This window comes from Echeneis naucrates, chromosome 4 (genome assembly GCF_900963305.1).
Source record: "Echeneis naucrates chromosome 4, fEcheNa1.1, whole genome shotgun sequence".
Taxonomy (NCBI): domain Eukaryota; kingdom Metazoa; phylum Chordata; class Actinopteri; order Carangiformes; family Echeneidae; genus Echeneis; species Echeneis naucrates.
The window spans coordinates 16,900,687-16,917,149 of NC_042514.1; the positions used below are offsets into that span (position 1 = coordinate 16,900,687).

The 16,463-nt window shown below is 39.7% G+C and overlaps 1 protein-coding gene across 3 annotated transcripts in view; it reads left to right on the forward strand.

Annotated features, from left to right (window-relative positions):
* Positions 1-16,463, forward strand: part of LOC115041935 (glypican-5-like) — a 47,779-nt gene that overhangs the window by 14,529 nt on the left and 16,787 nt on the right. For all 3 annotated transcript variants that reach the window (XM_029499849.1, XM_029499850.1, XM_029499852.1), the window contains 2 exons: positions 10,866-10,986; positions 15,764-15,902. In XM_029499849.1, the coding sequence (XP_029355709.1) occupies positions 10,866-10,986; positions 15,764-15,902 (260 nt within the window). The remainder of the gene's footprint in view (positions 1-10,865; positions 10,987-15,763; positions 15,903-16,463) is intronic.

Consider the following 16,463-nt stretch of genomic DNA (forward strand, 5'->3'; position numbering starts at 1 on the left):
AATAGTATGCTTAATTATTTACATTTCATGCTGCTTCATACTTACATTTCACAAAATTTCAGAGTGAAATATACTCTGCTTTTGTAGTCATTCCTACAAATAATGATTTTATTTTTTTTTTTTTTTCATCTCAAAACTTTTCTCATGGTTGCATTTAATAATACTAAAATCTAATGATTTTTTCTGCTAATATAAATTTTTTACTACAAGACTACTAGTAGGAATTTTCATGCAGGATTGCCTTTTCCAGGCAAAAGGAAGGAGGTGGTGAATTGGCTGTCACTGATGATAGTAAATATAGGCTACGTATTTTCAGGCTGGGGACAGCTGCAACAGACATAGCACTATTTTCTTAAAAATTACATTATATACTTCGTTTTGAATTTCAGGTATTTTTTAACCCTGGAAATGTTGCTTGCAAAATATCTCTCACTATCTCTTTTTCCACCCCCTGTTTGCATTCACTGAAGAAGAATAGCAGACTCGGAGCCAATCGAAGGCAGAGAAGGGGTGGGTCTTGGCAGAATGTGGGTGGGAAAAAAATAACTCAATTGATGCAATGAAAGACAGACTTGCTAAATATTAGGCATACTGGTGTGGTGTTTAGTTGCACTTGACAGATTTTGAATGGTCGCGCTCTGGAGCCCTGCAATGTGAAATTTCATTGTTGGGTTTTACATCCAATATGCTGGTCTGGTGAAGTAAAGCCACAGAAAAAAGGAGCCATTATTCAAATTCTGCAATGAAACTGTATGACCAAAAGAAGAATAGAGAAAGAGAGAGTGTGTGTCTTATCATCTGTCTGGCCTGGGTCAGGCATGTGCAGAATACTACAGGATTCATCATGGCTATATCTGCTTAAATTTGTCCAGACTCTGCAGTATATCACAGAAAGAATTAAGTACAGCACATGGTATATTAATTCCAGTATGCTCAAGCATCAGGTCACAGTTTGGGGGCAAGTGAAACCTACAAATTTACATCAACTGAACTTCACTTGTGTATCATGTACTTGTTCACTAGTTAGATGAAATCAATCACTGCTTCTCATGGTCAGTCCTCCATGTCCATAAATTTTTCTCTCTATAATTTTTACATCGAAAAAGGGGGCATAAGTATAGCATATGAAAATGTGTGTGCGTGTGATTGTGTGCAGCGTGTGTTTGTCTTTTAGTGTGTTGGTTCCAACAGTTGCCAGGGCAGGGGGGGTGACAGGGTTGTGAAGGTTAGAGAGTTCATTTCCAGAGTCTTTCTCATGGTGATTACATTGGCAGCTTCAGCTGGTAACAAAACAAATGCATGCACACACACACAAACACATGCACTCACACAGACACACGCACACACACACACACACACATTTACGCAAACACAATCACAGGGGCATGTATACCAACTCACATATACAGAAAATGGAGTGACATCACAGACCTATCTAACACACACACTCACACACTCAGTGGCACTCAGTGGTGATTGACAAGCTTTTTCTGTTATGCTCTATGAAACAGCCTGGCATGGTCATTGTACACGAACACACACATCCACAAAGAATTTGCTTTGTCACTATACACTGATGCAACCCTGTTTTTAATGGACCTGCCAAGTCATTGTGAAGTGGAGCAGGGGGTCCCTTTGAGCCTCTACTTTGAAGGACCACAACTTTTAGCTACTATGTACACAACCTTAGTTTACACAGTGTACCTTATATCATACATCAATAAGTATTATACGTGGGAGAAATGCAGAAAATGTCAATATGATAGAAAAAATGCATTATGATATGTACAATGTTAAAACAGACACCAGAATTTCTTCAAAAAGTCTTTTAATCGTAATCACCATAATTGCTACATGGATAATGTTGTATACACTTTGAAAAATGCTTCAGTTTGTATTTTAGTGTCTAAACTATAATCTCAGCCAAGACAACCTCCTGGCTGAATCGCCTTAAATCCAACAACTGAGCTGGATTAGTATTTGAAGTGACACACCAAAGAAGCAGTTTTTCAATATTAAGCTAAATCATTCACAAAAAGTGAAAAAATAACTGAGAAATGAGGTGTGATTATATTCATATAGAACATACGTAATAATGATAATGATATGTAACATTAACATGCAAGCCATATTTTAAATTTGACGGTCAAATCATGTTGTTGTGTTACAGCTCTTTGCTTGTTATCGTAAACTTAAACCAAGTTTACACTGAATACACTCCAAATCAGAATCCTTACTTTTGATGATTTGGTGATTTTTGAGCTGATGAACATGAAAAAGATTATTTTTCATGAAGAAGAATACTCAGAAATCCACAGACTGTCATGATCTGTGAAGTCTTTGGCGTAGGTGGTGAAACTTTTTCTTTGGGTTCTAGAAGAGATGCTGCGCTTGGTCTTTTATGGAGTGCAGCCAGTCTGTGCCTCTCCGACCTCTTTACATCTTCTTCTCTCTTGCATTCATCCATCCACTCGCTCATTCATTAATTCAGCCATCCATTCATCTCTCCATCCTTCTATTCAGACCGCCATTCGTGTCTTCCACCCTCTGACCTAATTCACTTACAAATGTCTGTTGGTCAGTGTGTATATGTGTGAGATGGAGAAAGGTGGCAAAACGCACAGAATGGTGCGCAGGTTTTACAGGAGGATGAGGAGGATAAAGGAGAGGAGAGCAGATTATGAGCTCCCCTTTCTTCCCGGTGACAAGCTGGAACAGTGATGAAGATGCTCTTACCCCTGTCTCGGGAAACGGCACTTCTGTGTGACATTCAAGTCTAGTTATGAATTCCTGGAATAACTTAGTTATTGCCAAAGTCATCTTAAACAGCATCTTTCTGAAATTTTACCAAAACTATTCATTCTTTCCTTCGATCTTTTCTTCTACCGTTTATCCGTTGCGGGAGGTGCTGGAGCCAGTCCCAGCTCACGTTGGGTGAAGGCGGGGTCAACCTGGACAGTCCATCACAGGGCCAACACACAGAGACAGACAGAGACAAACAAACACTCACACTTAACGGACCAGTTAACCCAAACATGATGTCTTTGGACGGTGGGAGGAAACCCACTAAGGCATGGGGAGAATATGCAAACTCCGCACAGACAGGCCTTGAACCAAACCCACAACCTTCTTTTTGTGGGGCAATAGCGCTAACAACTATGGCGCTGTACTGCATAATGAAACTAACTCTAAACTATCTCCTTTAATCTCTGAAGAAAATCTTTGTGTGCCATATTTACAATATTACCATAATATCAGTCAGTAGAGCCAAATGTAAAAATAGAGGTACCCGCAAGTAGCCTTGACGTCTGGAGACCAGTGAGAAAATCTTGCCATTAGCTCCCAATATTTAATAATTTAATTTAAGGCCTTAGGCCAAATATAAACTACGGTAAGTTGATGGAAGGACCCGGAAAAAGACCATCCTCCGCTCGCTCAAGGTACATCCATCCTCTGCACCTACACACACATCCACACCAGCAGGATTCCCAAGCCCACCGTGCAGAGCGTGGGGTAAAATAACAGTGGGTCATTATGCTATATGGTATATACTCACGTACAATACCACGTGGCAGGTGTGAGGGAAATAATGTTATAGTGGTAAATGTGACCACAAATATCCCGTAAGGATCAGCCATTTTGACAATTGCTGTGTTTCATCATATTATAAACAGTGGAGCATTCACAAAACTGTCATTCAAATTCTATATATATATAGACAGGTATATAATAACCAGTGGGACCTGTAATCGCTGGGTTTCTCCAATAGAGGGAGGCCTCCTATCACCTCCTATCATGTCTGGTCGCTAAGGATAGCGACCAGACTAACCAGACTACCAGACTAACTCTGATTCCAACAATGAACACCTGCCACACCCAGTCTGTGATGCGTCTGTGTTTGTGTGTGTGTGTGTGCTTAATGCATGAACAGATTGTTGTCATAATAATGACCTCGCAGGGGCAGCACAGTGACAGTGGTTAATGGTGTTGCTCCATAATATGAAGGTCTTGGGTTCGGTTCCCGGCCTGGGGCCTTTCTGTGAGTTTTCATGTTCTCCCCGTGCCTGTTTGGGTTTCCTCCTGGTACTCCGGTTTCCTCCCACCGTCCAAAGACATCGTGTTTGGGTTAATTGTTTACTCTAAATAGTCCGAAGGTGTGAGTCTGTCTGTCTGTCTCTGTGTGTTGGTCCTCGCCCAGCACCCCCAGGAAACGGATAAGCTGTAGAAGATGAATGACCTCACAAATAGCCTCCTTCTGGCTTATTAGCATTGTCTTTGTCTCATTGTCTCACGGTCTCATGGTCTACACACACAAACACACACATTTATATGCATGCATATGTATATGGTAGCCACTGGCTGAATAATGGATGAAACTTTTGGCAGGACTAGTACCACCACTCTTGGATTATGAAGTACTGGGCATGGGAATCATCTAAAGTAAACCCTCAAAGGCACTAACAAATAGTGCTCAGGTGTGAGAGCAGTGCTCAGAAGTTTTGAGGACATGGGTAAGATCCTTAGGATCACTAAATTTTCAAGTTCCACTTGCAAAAACTTTAAATGTTCAAACATATACAGCTCTGAAGTGCCTGACCAAAGGGCTCATGGTGATAGAAGATTACTGGAAGTGTTGAGGTGGTGGGTTGAATCCTTGGTAAACTTTGAAGTCAAACATACAGGTGAAAGGCTTCTTTGAGAACATGGGCTTAAGTCTTTTCGAGCAAATAAGACAGTGTGTCAGAATCTGGGTTAGAACCACTTGGAAGTTCATTGATTGGGTTCTTTTTTTTTTTTTATTCAGCTGAAAACTGCACACACAACTTCAAAGCAAATCCTGCTGCAATTCAGTTGCCAGCAACAGTAATAAAGCACTAGCATTAAAGTATCCACTGTTGTATTAGACTGCTACATTCAAGCAGCTAAACTGCATGCACTGTTATGAATTTCATATTAAAATGGTTTTTGGTCTTTTATCCAGCAGGGTGCAACAAGACAGGATTGTTTTCACAATTCCAATATTTTTTAGAGAAGTAGGTTTAAATGTCTGAATCATATAGTGAAATGATCAATGTGTGAGAGAAGCCATGAAAGCCATTGTGCGTTTTCACCTCCCAGTCTGTGTTCACCACATGGGATTCTAGCAGGCTGTGGAGGTCCTTTATTGTGGCCCCTCAAAGGCAGGCAGTCAGAGTTGCAATTGCCTTCTTTGCAACTTTTAAAACAATTTCAGAAAATGTGTTTTCCATTCAACGAATAAAAGATCGTAAATAATAAATAAGTACATAATCATACTGCACATATAGTAACATGTTAGCAAGAAAGTAAATGTTTCCATGGGAGTCAGCTGAACTTCCAATTGAGACGTAGTAATTCATATAATCACACAGTTCTCATGCATCAGATCATTATTTCAAGTTATTAAATTTCCACTGTACTTGTACGAGCGTGCATTCATGTGTCATGTCTTTAAACATTCGGTGCAAGGATTAGACAGAAGAATGGATCTGTGTGTGTGTGTGTGTGTGTGTGTGTGACTGTTACCAACCCTGCAGTAACTGAGGGTAACAGCAGAGCAGCATTGTCATTGCGTTGTGGGTGATTTATGTCTGTCGTTTTCCAGATCTTATTAACTGCCACTCACAGTCACACCTCTCCATGTCATCTGCAGCACACTTTCTGCAATATTACCATCTGGTGTCAAACCGACAGAGCGGCCCAATACTTTGTAGTCTGGCCAGTAGCTCATTCACAGCGCAGACAGCTTCCAATACGTTCGGTCGGACAGCAAATATTGGACATGACAAAATGCTGTAGATGTTCAGATGCTGTTTAGCTGCACTTCTCCTCTTGAATATAAAACAAAATGCACAGTGTCAGGTTTAATACTGAAACTGAAGATTTGTACATCAACTGAAAGGCAATTAAAGGTGATTCACTCGACATTATTTGTTTAATGTCAGTGTATAAATGTCACTTCCCATTTATATTGAAGTTATTTAGATAGTGTAGGGGTGAAACATGGTTCATTTTCCATCCATTCAATTATAACCAAGCCCATAAATAATATAGCCATTACCATTATCTTGCATAGCCACAGTCATGGAAATTGGCTGGTATGTTCCATCTGCGTTTGCAGCAGAGATTGCTGTGACCTCAAATGTTATACTGCCTGTGACCTATCCTTGAAAGGCTGATCAGTAGCAGAGAACCCCACGTCGTTCTTGTTTTAACAGCCAATAGTGTCCAATAGTATCCAAAATAGTCAATGGTCAACTTAGTTTTTTACTTTGGAAGGTATTTTTTCTACAACTGATTCTTTCCTTAAAATATTCTGAGGTGGCTTCAGCTTTTTCATCAGACAAGAAACAGTGTGTGAGGGTGTAGACAGACAATTTTTTTTTCACAGGAATCCATTTTAAGCCTGAACCTTTTCACCAGTCAAGCATTCTATTCCTTCATTGTCAAATACAAAAGAATACTATTTTTACTCGTGAAAGCACTTAAAGAAGCAAGTTTTCCTTTCTGACATCTGTAACAGCTGTTTGCCTAGCAGTCTCGAAGAAACATTGTTAGTTTAGAATCAAGCTTTCTTTGCTTTGCTCACCAAGAGTGATCTCCATCTTTGAAAAGCAACCCTGTTGTTATTTGTTTGTATTTCTATCCCAGTTTTTCCTCTGCTGTAGTTAGTGTGCTAACCAGTGAGCCCCAATCTGGTTGGACTGTCTCTTCATTTTACTATATCAAGTCAGTGTACTGTCCATTCTGGACTGAACAAGTGACACCCCTCGCATGGTTTACTGTAACCACATACTGTCTATAAAAGAGGGCATAAACACTGGATCTGAAAAGTGAAGACAGTGATTTTTACAGAAATAACCATCAGGAGGCCTGATTGTATAGAAATCTATGGGAAAATGGCACAATTCTTATACAATGTATTACCTCATTAAACATTTCCCATTTGAGTGTATGGTGTCATACTCTAGTTTCAGGTCTTGTTACACAATTCTGTAATGTTTTTATCTGATGGTCCTGGAAAGCAGAGACTGAATTGGGGTGTGCATTGGAATCAGAATGGCCATATTGTCATATTGCCACAACGAAATTGGGAGCGCTATTACAAATAGGTGCAATATTAGGAATGTAGCTACCATGTGATTGACAGACTGTAACTGAGACGGCAACCTGCCTGACAATCAGGATAGAGGACAGGCCAGGTCAGATCGACCCATCATTCCTCCTCTCAGCTCCACTTTATCCTCTAAAAATGGTTTCTTCTGGCTTCTAAAAATCTTGGGATGGCCAAATTTAAAGTTGTCCAAACGGCAGCTCACAAACCAAAGGATGATTACAAACAAAAAGCTCCATAATTGCAAATACAGCTAAACTAACACTCTAATGTGATTCAGAATTCACCATATTACAGTAATTCACATCTCACATTATTTAAAATTATTTAGTATTTAGAAGACTTTTCATTTAAATATGAAAACTGATGTGAGCCATGATAAGAATTTGTCTTGCAGAAATTTCTGAGCTTAAGTACTTCAGTACTTAAGTATTGAATTTGTTTGCTTCTTATTGTAGCTACTGATTATGGAGATGTAATTTATAGACATGCGCCTGCCTTCACCTTTAGGCCCCAAGACACCTTACTATTGCACTCTTGGATTACTGTGGGTAATTACAGTTATCACTTCTGCATTTTTCATGATTAGTTCGGTTGGCCACCATTTACTGAGAGGCATAATAACTGTTGGTGTTTATTTAATTAGTAATCTATTGTTGGAAAATTGCCACTTTGCAAATCTTTTAATCCCCTGGTGGAAAAGACTGTCTTAGCTATACCTAATAATTGCCTCGTACATTCAGATATTTGACAATTTCTGTTCATTGTTTTGTGCTGTTGTTGTGTGTGACAGTAAGCAGGGTGTTAAAGTAAAAGAGAAAGCACTCTTAGCCTACCTCGTATGAATAGAAGTTAAATCAATTGCCTGTTACTCTTGGCTGCATCGTTACTAAAAAAAAAAAAAAAAGGAAAAAAAAAAAAGCAAATTCCCAGTTTTAAGAAGGATAAAGACAAACATTTGACATTTGCCAGAATATTTGTTAGATGTTGACAATCCAAGCTAATTCATAAGTTATGTGGTGTTGACACTGATCCCTAAAATCTTTGCTGGAGTCTGAGGAATCCTGGGATTTCCCCAAGGGACAGAGTCTGTGGCTTTTAATTGAGCTTTTATTTCTTTTTATTTTTTTCTTTCATCATCCTCTCTCATCCTCCTCTTTTCTGCTTTCTCTTCCTCTTCTTTCTTTCTCATGTTTTCCTTTTTATTTCTATCTACTTAGCCTTTTATCTCATGAGTTTATGCATTCACATATGCACTTATAGCATGTTATACATTCTCTATTTGTCCGTTCCCAGACATGGAGTAAAAGCAGAAATTAGAAAAAAAAAAGATCAACCTTATGATCTTTTGCTCTTCTCTGGTGTATCTCCGTAATCAATATGAGCAGTTTCCATGGTGATGGGGTTTGAAACACTCCTTTTGTTTATGTGGCGATACAGAAGAAATCCATGAGATATGGTCTGTTTCATAAAGTAAGATTAGTGGGTGAGACAGCTAAAGTTAGGCTTAACCCTGGCTTCCTGGATTTATAGGGCTTGTTCACGTTCTTTTGTGCAGTGAGGCTAACTTCCTCTGGAGCATGTTAGGATCAAATAATTTAGGAAATAATATGCAAACAGCACACCCACTACCAAATCAAGTCACTGCTTCAGCTGACAAAAATGGTTTGTTGCAGGTGCACTTATCCATAGGTACTCATAGGTGCTTGATTATATGAGACTCCATCATCGTGAGCGGTTGGCTCAGTGTAGTTTATTCAAAGACTCGTCAGGTACCTCAGGTCATGAGGTGGATAGAAAATCCTGAGATGCCTTAATGTGCCTTTATATTGCATTCCAGTGTAGTTAGGTTCTTTATTGTAACCTCAAACACTGTTTGTAATGTGTTTGTGGCTGCACATTAAATGATAAGTATCTATGATATGAGAACCTTTGAGAACCATGAGTGGTCACTGGACAGTATTATTATATAAAATTGATCTAGTATTGCATTGGCCATAGAGTTAATGAGTACCCAATGCTAATCAAAATCATTTTTTTCTTGGCCTTGATGTCTTGTATTTGCATTGGGTAGAAGAGACATTCATTACTGTAACAATGCATCTCATCGGGGTCAGCACAGCAGCATAGTGGTTAGCGCTGTTGCCCCACAACAAGAATGTCACAGGCTCAGTTCCTGGGCCCGGGGCCTTTCTGTGTGAAGTTCACGTGTTTGCGGGTACTCCGGTTTCCTCCCATCGTCCAAAGACATCATGTTTGGGTTAACTGGTGACTCTAAATTGTCTGTCGCTCTGAGTCTGAGTGTGAGTGGTTGTTGGTCTCTGTCTGTCTCTGTGTATTGGCCCTGTGGTGGACTGGTGACCTGTCCAGGGTGACCCCGCCTTTGCCCAGTGTGAGCAGTAGAAGATGAATGAATGAATAATGAAATAGTGATAAACTACCATCTCTAGACTAGTGGATATGTTGATTGTCTCAGCGTTATAATGTTTAACTTATTTTATTTAGTTCTATGTCTTTTTATAATTTTGATTAGAGTTGTGTACTGTATTGTTCTCACCACTGCATCATACTAATTTTCATCTCTAGTGACCTAATTTTCCCCATGAGGATCAAAAGTCTCATGTTCTTTTCAGTAAAATATGCAGCTCTTGATCTGCTGATGTTCTGTTTGATTGGCTGCATATTTCATCTGAGTTGGACTGACCTGGATTGGAAAATATATCTCACACAGAGAGTTGATAGACTTAATGAAGCCAAAACACATGAAAGAAGTCAAACTTGAGCATGCACACTTGAATAAGAGCTTTTATCAGGAAAAATGCATGCATGAATGCACATTCTGTGAGTGAAGAAAAGATAGCTTTGTCAAACCTAATTAGAAACTTTATGCATCACACAGGAGTTTGTGATGGGATTGATTTCAGACCAGCAGAATAAGCATTTCTCCAGAGGATAGAGTCTTCACCACCTCACCATCTCTTCTGATTAGCGCAGTCATTTTAGATTCAGCAGCCATATCTCTGCTCTCTATTCCCACAATCCCTTCCCCTGTTGCCATGGACAGAACATGTTCATATTTTCAAGGGTGTGGACTCGGGTTAGTGAGTCGGTGTCTGATTGTATTAGTTAGCAAAGTTGGTCTGGGACTTGTAAACTTGGAAAAATATGACTCACGAACTGCTGTTTCTCTTCTTTTGCTTTTCTGTCACTTCATCTTCTGTTTGATCCACCCACTCCTGGTTAGAGCCAGATGAAAATGCTCCCTGTCCCATATGTGCTTTAAAATGGAACAGTTGTGCAACATATATTAGAATTCCACTGTGTGTGAAGTGTGATTTCACAAAGTGATTAGGAATAGCAAATTATAGTTAATGCATTACTAATTAAAGAATAAGGGTGATTTCTAATGTACATACAAACCTTGCAACCATTTCTTAATAAAATCTTGAAGATTGTAATCAGTCCACAGGAAGATGAGGTCATGTCACTGTAGTTCTCTCAAATGACAAAATTCCCCCACTGTGAGACAAATAAAGGAAATTAAATTAAACCTACTTCACACTGTGTGCCTGTGTGTGTGTGTGTGTGTTTATGCAATCATGAAACCCAGTGTAAATATAATATGATCACACTTGTATAGTTATTGTGAGGAAACTGGAGCAACACACACACACATATACAGAAATCTGGGACAGAAAGTACTAAGTCTCTCTTTTGTTCTGCCTTTCTGTAGTTACGCAGGTCGTGTGGTCGGCAGCAGTTTAAAATCCCAGAGGGAGAACCCAGAGATGACCGTCCGTAATACAGATCCTGTCCTAAAGGGGGCAAAACAGAGGCTGGAGCAAATAACACAGGTAAAAAACTAAAACTATAAGTGAGATTATCCAGGCCTAGAGTAGAAAAGTGATGCTTTTCATCAACACTTGGATGTGTCTGCGTGTGTGTCCACCAATCTTCAACTGGCTCTCAATCATCTGTTACCAGTGCTGTCTGCACTGTTTAATCCAATAAATGTAAATGTCCCCACTCACAACAGATGTGGGTAATAGAATGCAATTTTACACTAATTAATTCACCAACTAAACCAGATTTATGCAGCAAATTCAAAGCTTAGGACAGTGTAGTAATATGGTGATACAGTTTGAATGAATGATTCCCAATGCCATATGAATATAATCCATAAAAATGATACACCTGCATTATTCATAATGATGATTCATTAATCAGGAGCTCATGCCTCTTTCCGGACACTCCAGAGAGTCAGACCCATTGATAGGAAGACAAACAGAAGGCTAAATACAGACTTTACTGGAAGAAAGACCAAACAAAAGGCCAAAAGAGATATGTGCATGTGGTATGTTGGCTTAGGTTGCTTTGTTTTTGTAGTGATTACAACATTTCGTGGGACCAGAGGACCAAAGCCAGCAATGCACTTATCCAGCTTCTTTGTGGCACTTCTGGGTCATGAATATATACTTTAAAAAAAAAAAAAAAACACCTATTGTGTTTCCTGAAAACAGCTGGGCACTGTTGTGTTTCTTGGCACACACTACTCCAACAGGAAGAAATCTTTGTTGTTTTCAGAAGCAGATTTGGTGTGCCAGAAAGAATTTATGGCAGCAGGACACTCTGCAGAATTGATTCAAAAGAAACTGAAGTGACTTAAGTTCAGAGTAATGAAGCAAAATGTCACCTTCCTCAGAGTTGGGGTCCATTCATTTCTTTTGCTGTGTTTGGACATGGAGTGCGGCACAGAGGAATAAACAATATTCTCCTTCGGCTCCATGGGCAGGAAGATCAATTCATTGTTTGATTTGATCTTTTAATTGGATTTGTTAGAATAAATAAGACTAAATATCACCAGTCCTACTTTTTAAAGTAGTGTGTGCACACCATCTTCAGACTGGAGGACACAGATATCAGATTTCACAATTTAAATCAGTTCAATTCGATACTAAAGAACGGTTTGTGACACCCATCAGCTGTAATGCTCAGTGCGTCTGTGCTCAGGTTCTGGTTGAATACTGTTTAGTGTTGTTGATGGTAGTGAAATATTCAGCAGAAATTGTTGTATGGGACGTATTGAAGTGTTTTTCTTTTTGCTGTTGAAGCTCTTGCTGTGCTCTGTCTAATTCTGGTGGTGAATCCATTAATCATGTTACATTTACATGGAGGAAATGCCAAGTCAGCACCCCACCCCCCACCATATACACAACACACACCCAACATGCCCTAATCACAATTGATGTGCTTTCTCAGGCTCATGAAATCGATGTAACCTGTGCATCCATGGATAATAATAGACACCCTAACACGATGAGTGTGGGGATGGATAGATCTGTGTTTTTGGACTTCTACTACACACCTATTGTACTAATGATCATAAAGCTCACAGGCCACAAGGTGAACCCTGGAAAGTCAGGGGTGTGCTGTCTTTCCATGTATATGATACATTCAGGGAAAGTATGTTCATGGATATGAACCCCGTGTCATTTTCAGAAAGATTAGAATCACCGATGGACATTTTAAGGCCTGGGCTGTACTGTTTTAATACTAACCACTGCTTTCTCTGTAGGGGAGGGGGCTCAGCTGAGGCACTCACATTAAGGCTAGCCATGTATTAATTATTATTCATGACTGCTATGTGTGCCATTGACACACTCACTCACATGCGAGGAGCAAGACTATATGACACAGGACAAAGAAGCATCCTTGGAATTTTAATTATTTAGTTGTGGATGTCTGTTTTTCTCTCTGTTTTATCCCCTGTCTCATTTTATATTTCACTGTCCCAATTTGTATCACATGTTAATTGGACCTTTGCGACAGTGGGTTGTGTTTCACACAGGATTTGCACTCTAATGGGATTCTATTAGACTAACGAGTCACTTATACTTGCAATTAAAATTTGTATGTACATGCTCAGCCAATCAGGGTGAGCCTAATCAAGCCTGGGAGGGCTGCCCCTGTAGTGAAAGGGTCACGGTCTCGCTATTTCTTATCGCCGATGTTGGCTTCGTTAGAAGACGCTGTATAACTTTGATGAGCAGTGCTATACAGAGTTTCTAATTCTCATGCTGTATTGTGGTCTCTCCACTCTGAACAGCCCGGCTGCATCCAAAGGTGGACAGGGGAGGGCACTTGGTGCAGTGGTTTCCTGCAAATTAATTAACAAGACTGTAGTAACATGCAAATAATATAAAAAAAGGAATTCCAAACAATTTTACAAGTGAAAGGTTTTCTATATGTTTAATCAGATGTTTTTTCATTGTACATTAATATGCTGGCCCTCTGTTAATATTCAACAGTTTAGTAACAACTATCTACATTGTGGGAATACAAAAAAGGTAATTATTTATGAAAGATTATCAATAATTAGACAATAACTAGAAACGGCTTTGTTAGCCAAGGATGTTGCATATGAAATTCACCTCTGGTTTAGCATTTAGCAACGACAAATGAATATTCAGGGTAGTAGTTAAATAGTAGTGGGGCAGCACAGCGGCATAGTGGTTAGCCCTGTTGCCCCACAATAAGAAGATCGCAGTTCGGTTCCCGGCCTGGGGCCTTTCTGTGCGGAGTTTGCAGGTTCTCCCTGAGCCTGCGTGGGTTTCCTCCAGGTATTATTTATCTTGTACAGTATTGTAGTAGTTTAGCATCGTGCAATGGCAAGTGATTTCAATAGTTGCAAAAAGAGGTGTTGAGGTTCTCTGCTACATTGGTCTTGCGTTGTTGTAAAATGCCCCCTCCCCCCAAAAAAAGTTCGCTAACATAGTAACTGTAAGTTTTTCTCCTATCATTAATTACTGTGTGTTGGAGAGACAAGTCTTTCGCTGCCTTTCTGCCTTTTCGATTAGGAAAATCCAGCCCTGGTGGAAACATTCCTGTAATGTATTTTGTCCTTCCTCACCTCTCCTTTGCAGTACAATGACACAATGGTGAATCACCACAGAAATTCTAGTCCTTTTCCGTGTCCCTTTGGACATGCTGTCATATAATAACCTTGGTTCCCCTTGTTTCCATGGCTGCCCCACGTCTACTGTATGGTGGATGTCCCACCTTGTGCATACACCCAGCATCTATCTCACAGGAAAATACCATAAAAAGGAAGCACACCGTTTTCCCATTTATTATTTAAAAATAGTTCAAACAGCATCTCTTAAAATTTAGGTCATTGATCAGTTTTCTCCCACATTTCGCAACAGAACAGAAAATATCTGTTGTTTAGGTTTTGAAAATGTGAGAATTAATAGAAAGAGAATACAGGTGAAGGAGCAAGACAAATGACTCTCAGTCTACCCTTTACCATGTTTAATTTTCTGGAGAAATTTCTCTGTCTAGGGTAACATTAATCACTAATATGGATCTTACAATCATGGTGGTATTTTCTTCTCTGAATATATAGAAATGTTATCTTGGGGCCCAAATAGAATAACATAAACATCAGTGCCATGCATGTTTTTCTTTATAAAACAGGTAGCTGTGTGCCTTATCTCTCTCTTCAGATGGATTTCTTATATTACCCACTTTGCCTCTCTACAATACACATTCATCACACTGTGAACCAATTATATAAGTCTGTCGTTGTGTTTATGTGGAAACCAAATAAGTAGGATTTTGTTTTGTTATTTTTCCTCAAACTTCCTCAAACAAAAAGTTTGTCCTGTCCTTTTTCTCACAAGCCTGGGTAAACATAAATCTCCGTTGATAGCATATATTTGACTTAAAAATTACATTACATTTTTTTCTGTTAAATAATCCCTAAATGTTGTTGCTCTATGAGATATGAGGCTTTCACTAGTCATGACAATTATATAACATGCCACTGCATCCAAGATGTGATTTAACTGAGCAGGATAGCGTATGGATTCACACAGAGGCAGCATGACCTCAATTAGCCTTCTGTCTGCCCTGCGACCTGTTTGTGGGAATTTTTGCTGACATTTTCTTCATGGCCAGTGCATCCCTGTAAAGGGGAAATATTTCTGTAAAAATGCTTTAGGTATTTTAGCATTTTGCTGTCATGATTACTGTTGTATCATTATGCTCATTCAAGGAATGGTTGTCTTTTGTAGGAAATATAGTAGTTTTCTTTCTTGCTGAGAGTTAGACGAAAAGATCAATACTGCTGTGTCTGTCCTTTCCTTGTGAATCAAGAGCCAGGAGCCACTTAGCAAAGTTTAGCATAAAGAATGAAAACGGGAGCCACGCCTAGCTCTGGCCAGTTTTAGGTCCACTCCCACTGACGGCAAGACTTCTGCAGTCACCGCAGAGAAAATGATCTTGCACAAACGATTTTGGAACCCTGGTTCCAGTCCTAATACGAAGCTAGACTAAGCATCTACTGGTGGCAGCTTAATATTTGATGTGCAGATATGGCAGTGGTTTCAATAGTCTCCTCTAACGCTTGCCAAAAGAGCAAAATGTCAAATGATTTCTTTAACATGTTCTACCAACAGACGTTTGACCCTTTGAACTTTCTCATTAGAGCTATCTCTGCTGTTTCACTCACAATGGCTCATTCTTTGGTCCGTTCAAATCCTCAACACTAAACAAAAGGTGACCCATTTTTTTGTTGAGTTTTTTAAGGTGAATGTGTGTAACACGCGTGTACATGTGTGTTTTATTTAGGAGCTGTTGGTGGAGCTTGGCTGGGGAAGCAAGACCAAAGGAAGAGGGGAGGAAGAGGAGGGGAGTGCACAGACAGACATGGGCAGTGGAAATGACTGTGATGATGAAGATGGCTGTGAAGCATCTGGCGAGGAGACTGGTGAGTCACACACACACACACACACAAGCAGAAATAGGAACATAGATTAGCAATTGTACACCCACACATATACACACAAGGTGATGAACACTTGCAAGCTTGTCTTTTGCAAAAATATATATTGTGTGTGTGTGCGCCTGCTAGTGTGTATACATGCTACAGCCCCCACATATCCTGTGCCAGCAGGGAAATGCCCAGAGGGTGGGATAGTACTGAGGGATGGATTCAACTGTCCTCCCTCTCTCTCCCTCTCTCACTTTTTCCATCTCTGCTTTCTGCTGCTCTCAGCTGTTTATTTTTCTCCTTGGCCAAGATAAAAGATGCACTAACAACGAGGTCACCCAAAAAGAGAAACTGAAAAATAAACTGTAATTATTCATTTCTTGACTTATTCATTGTGCCGAAGCTTATACATAATACATGTGTATCACGGGGAGATCTGGGACCACCAGCAGCCTTGAGGCTGTCCTGCAGAGGGAATGGATTTCCAGACAGTTTAAATTGCTTAATGGTAACATAACATAATATATTGATGTTATTGACCAAATGTAATATTTTCCA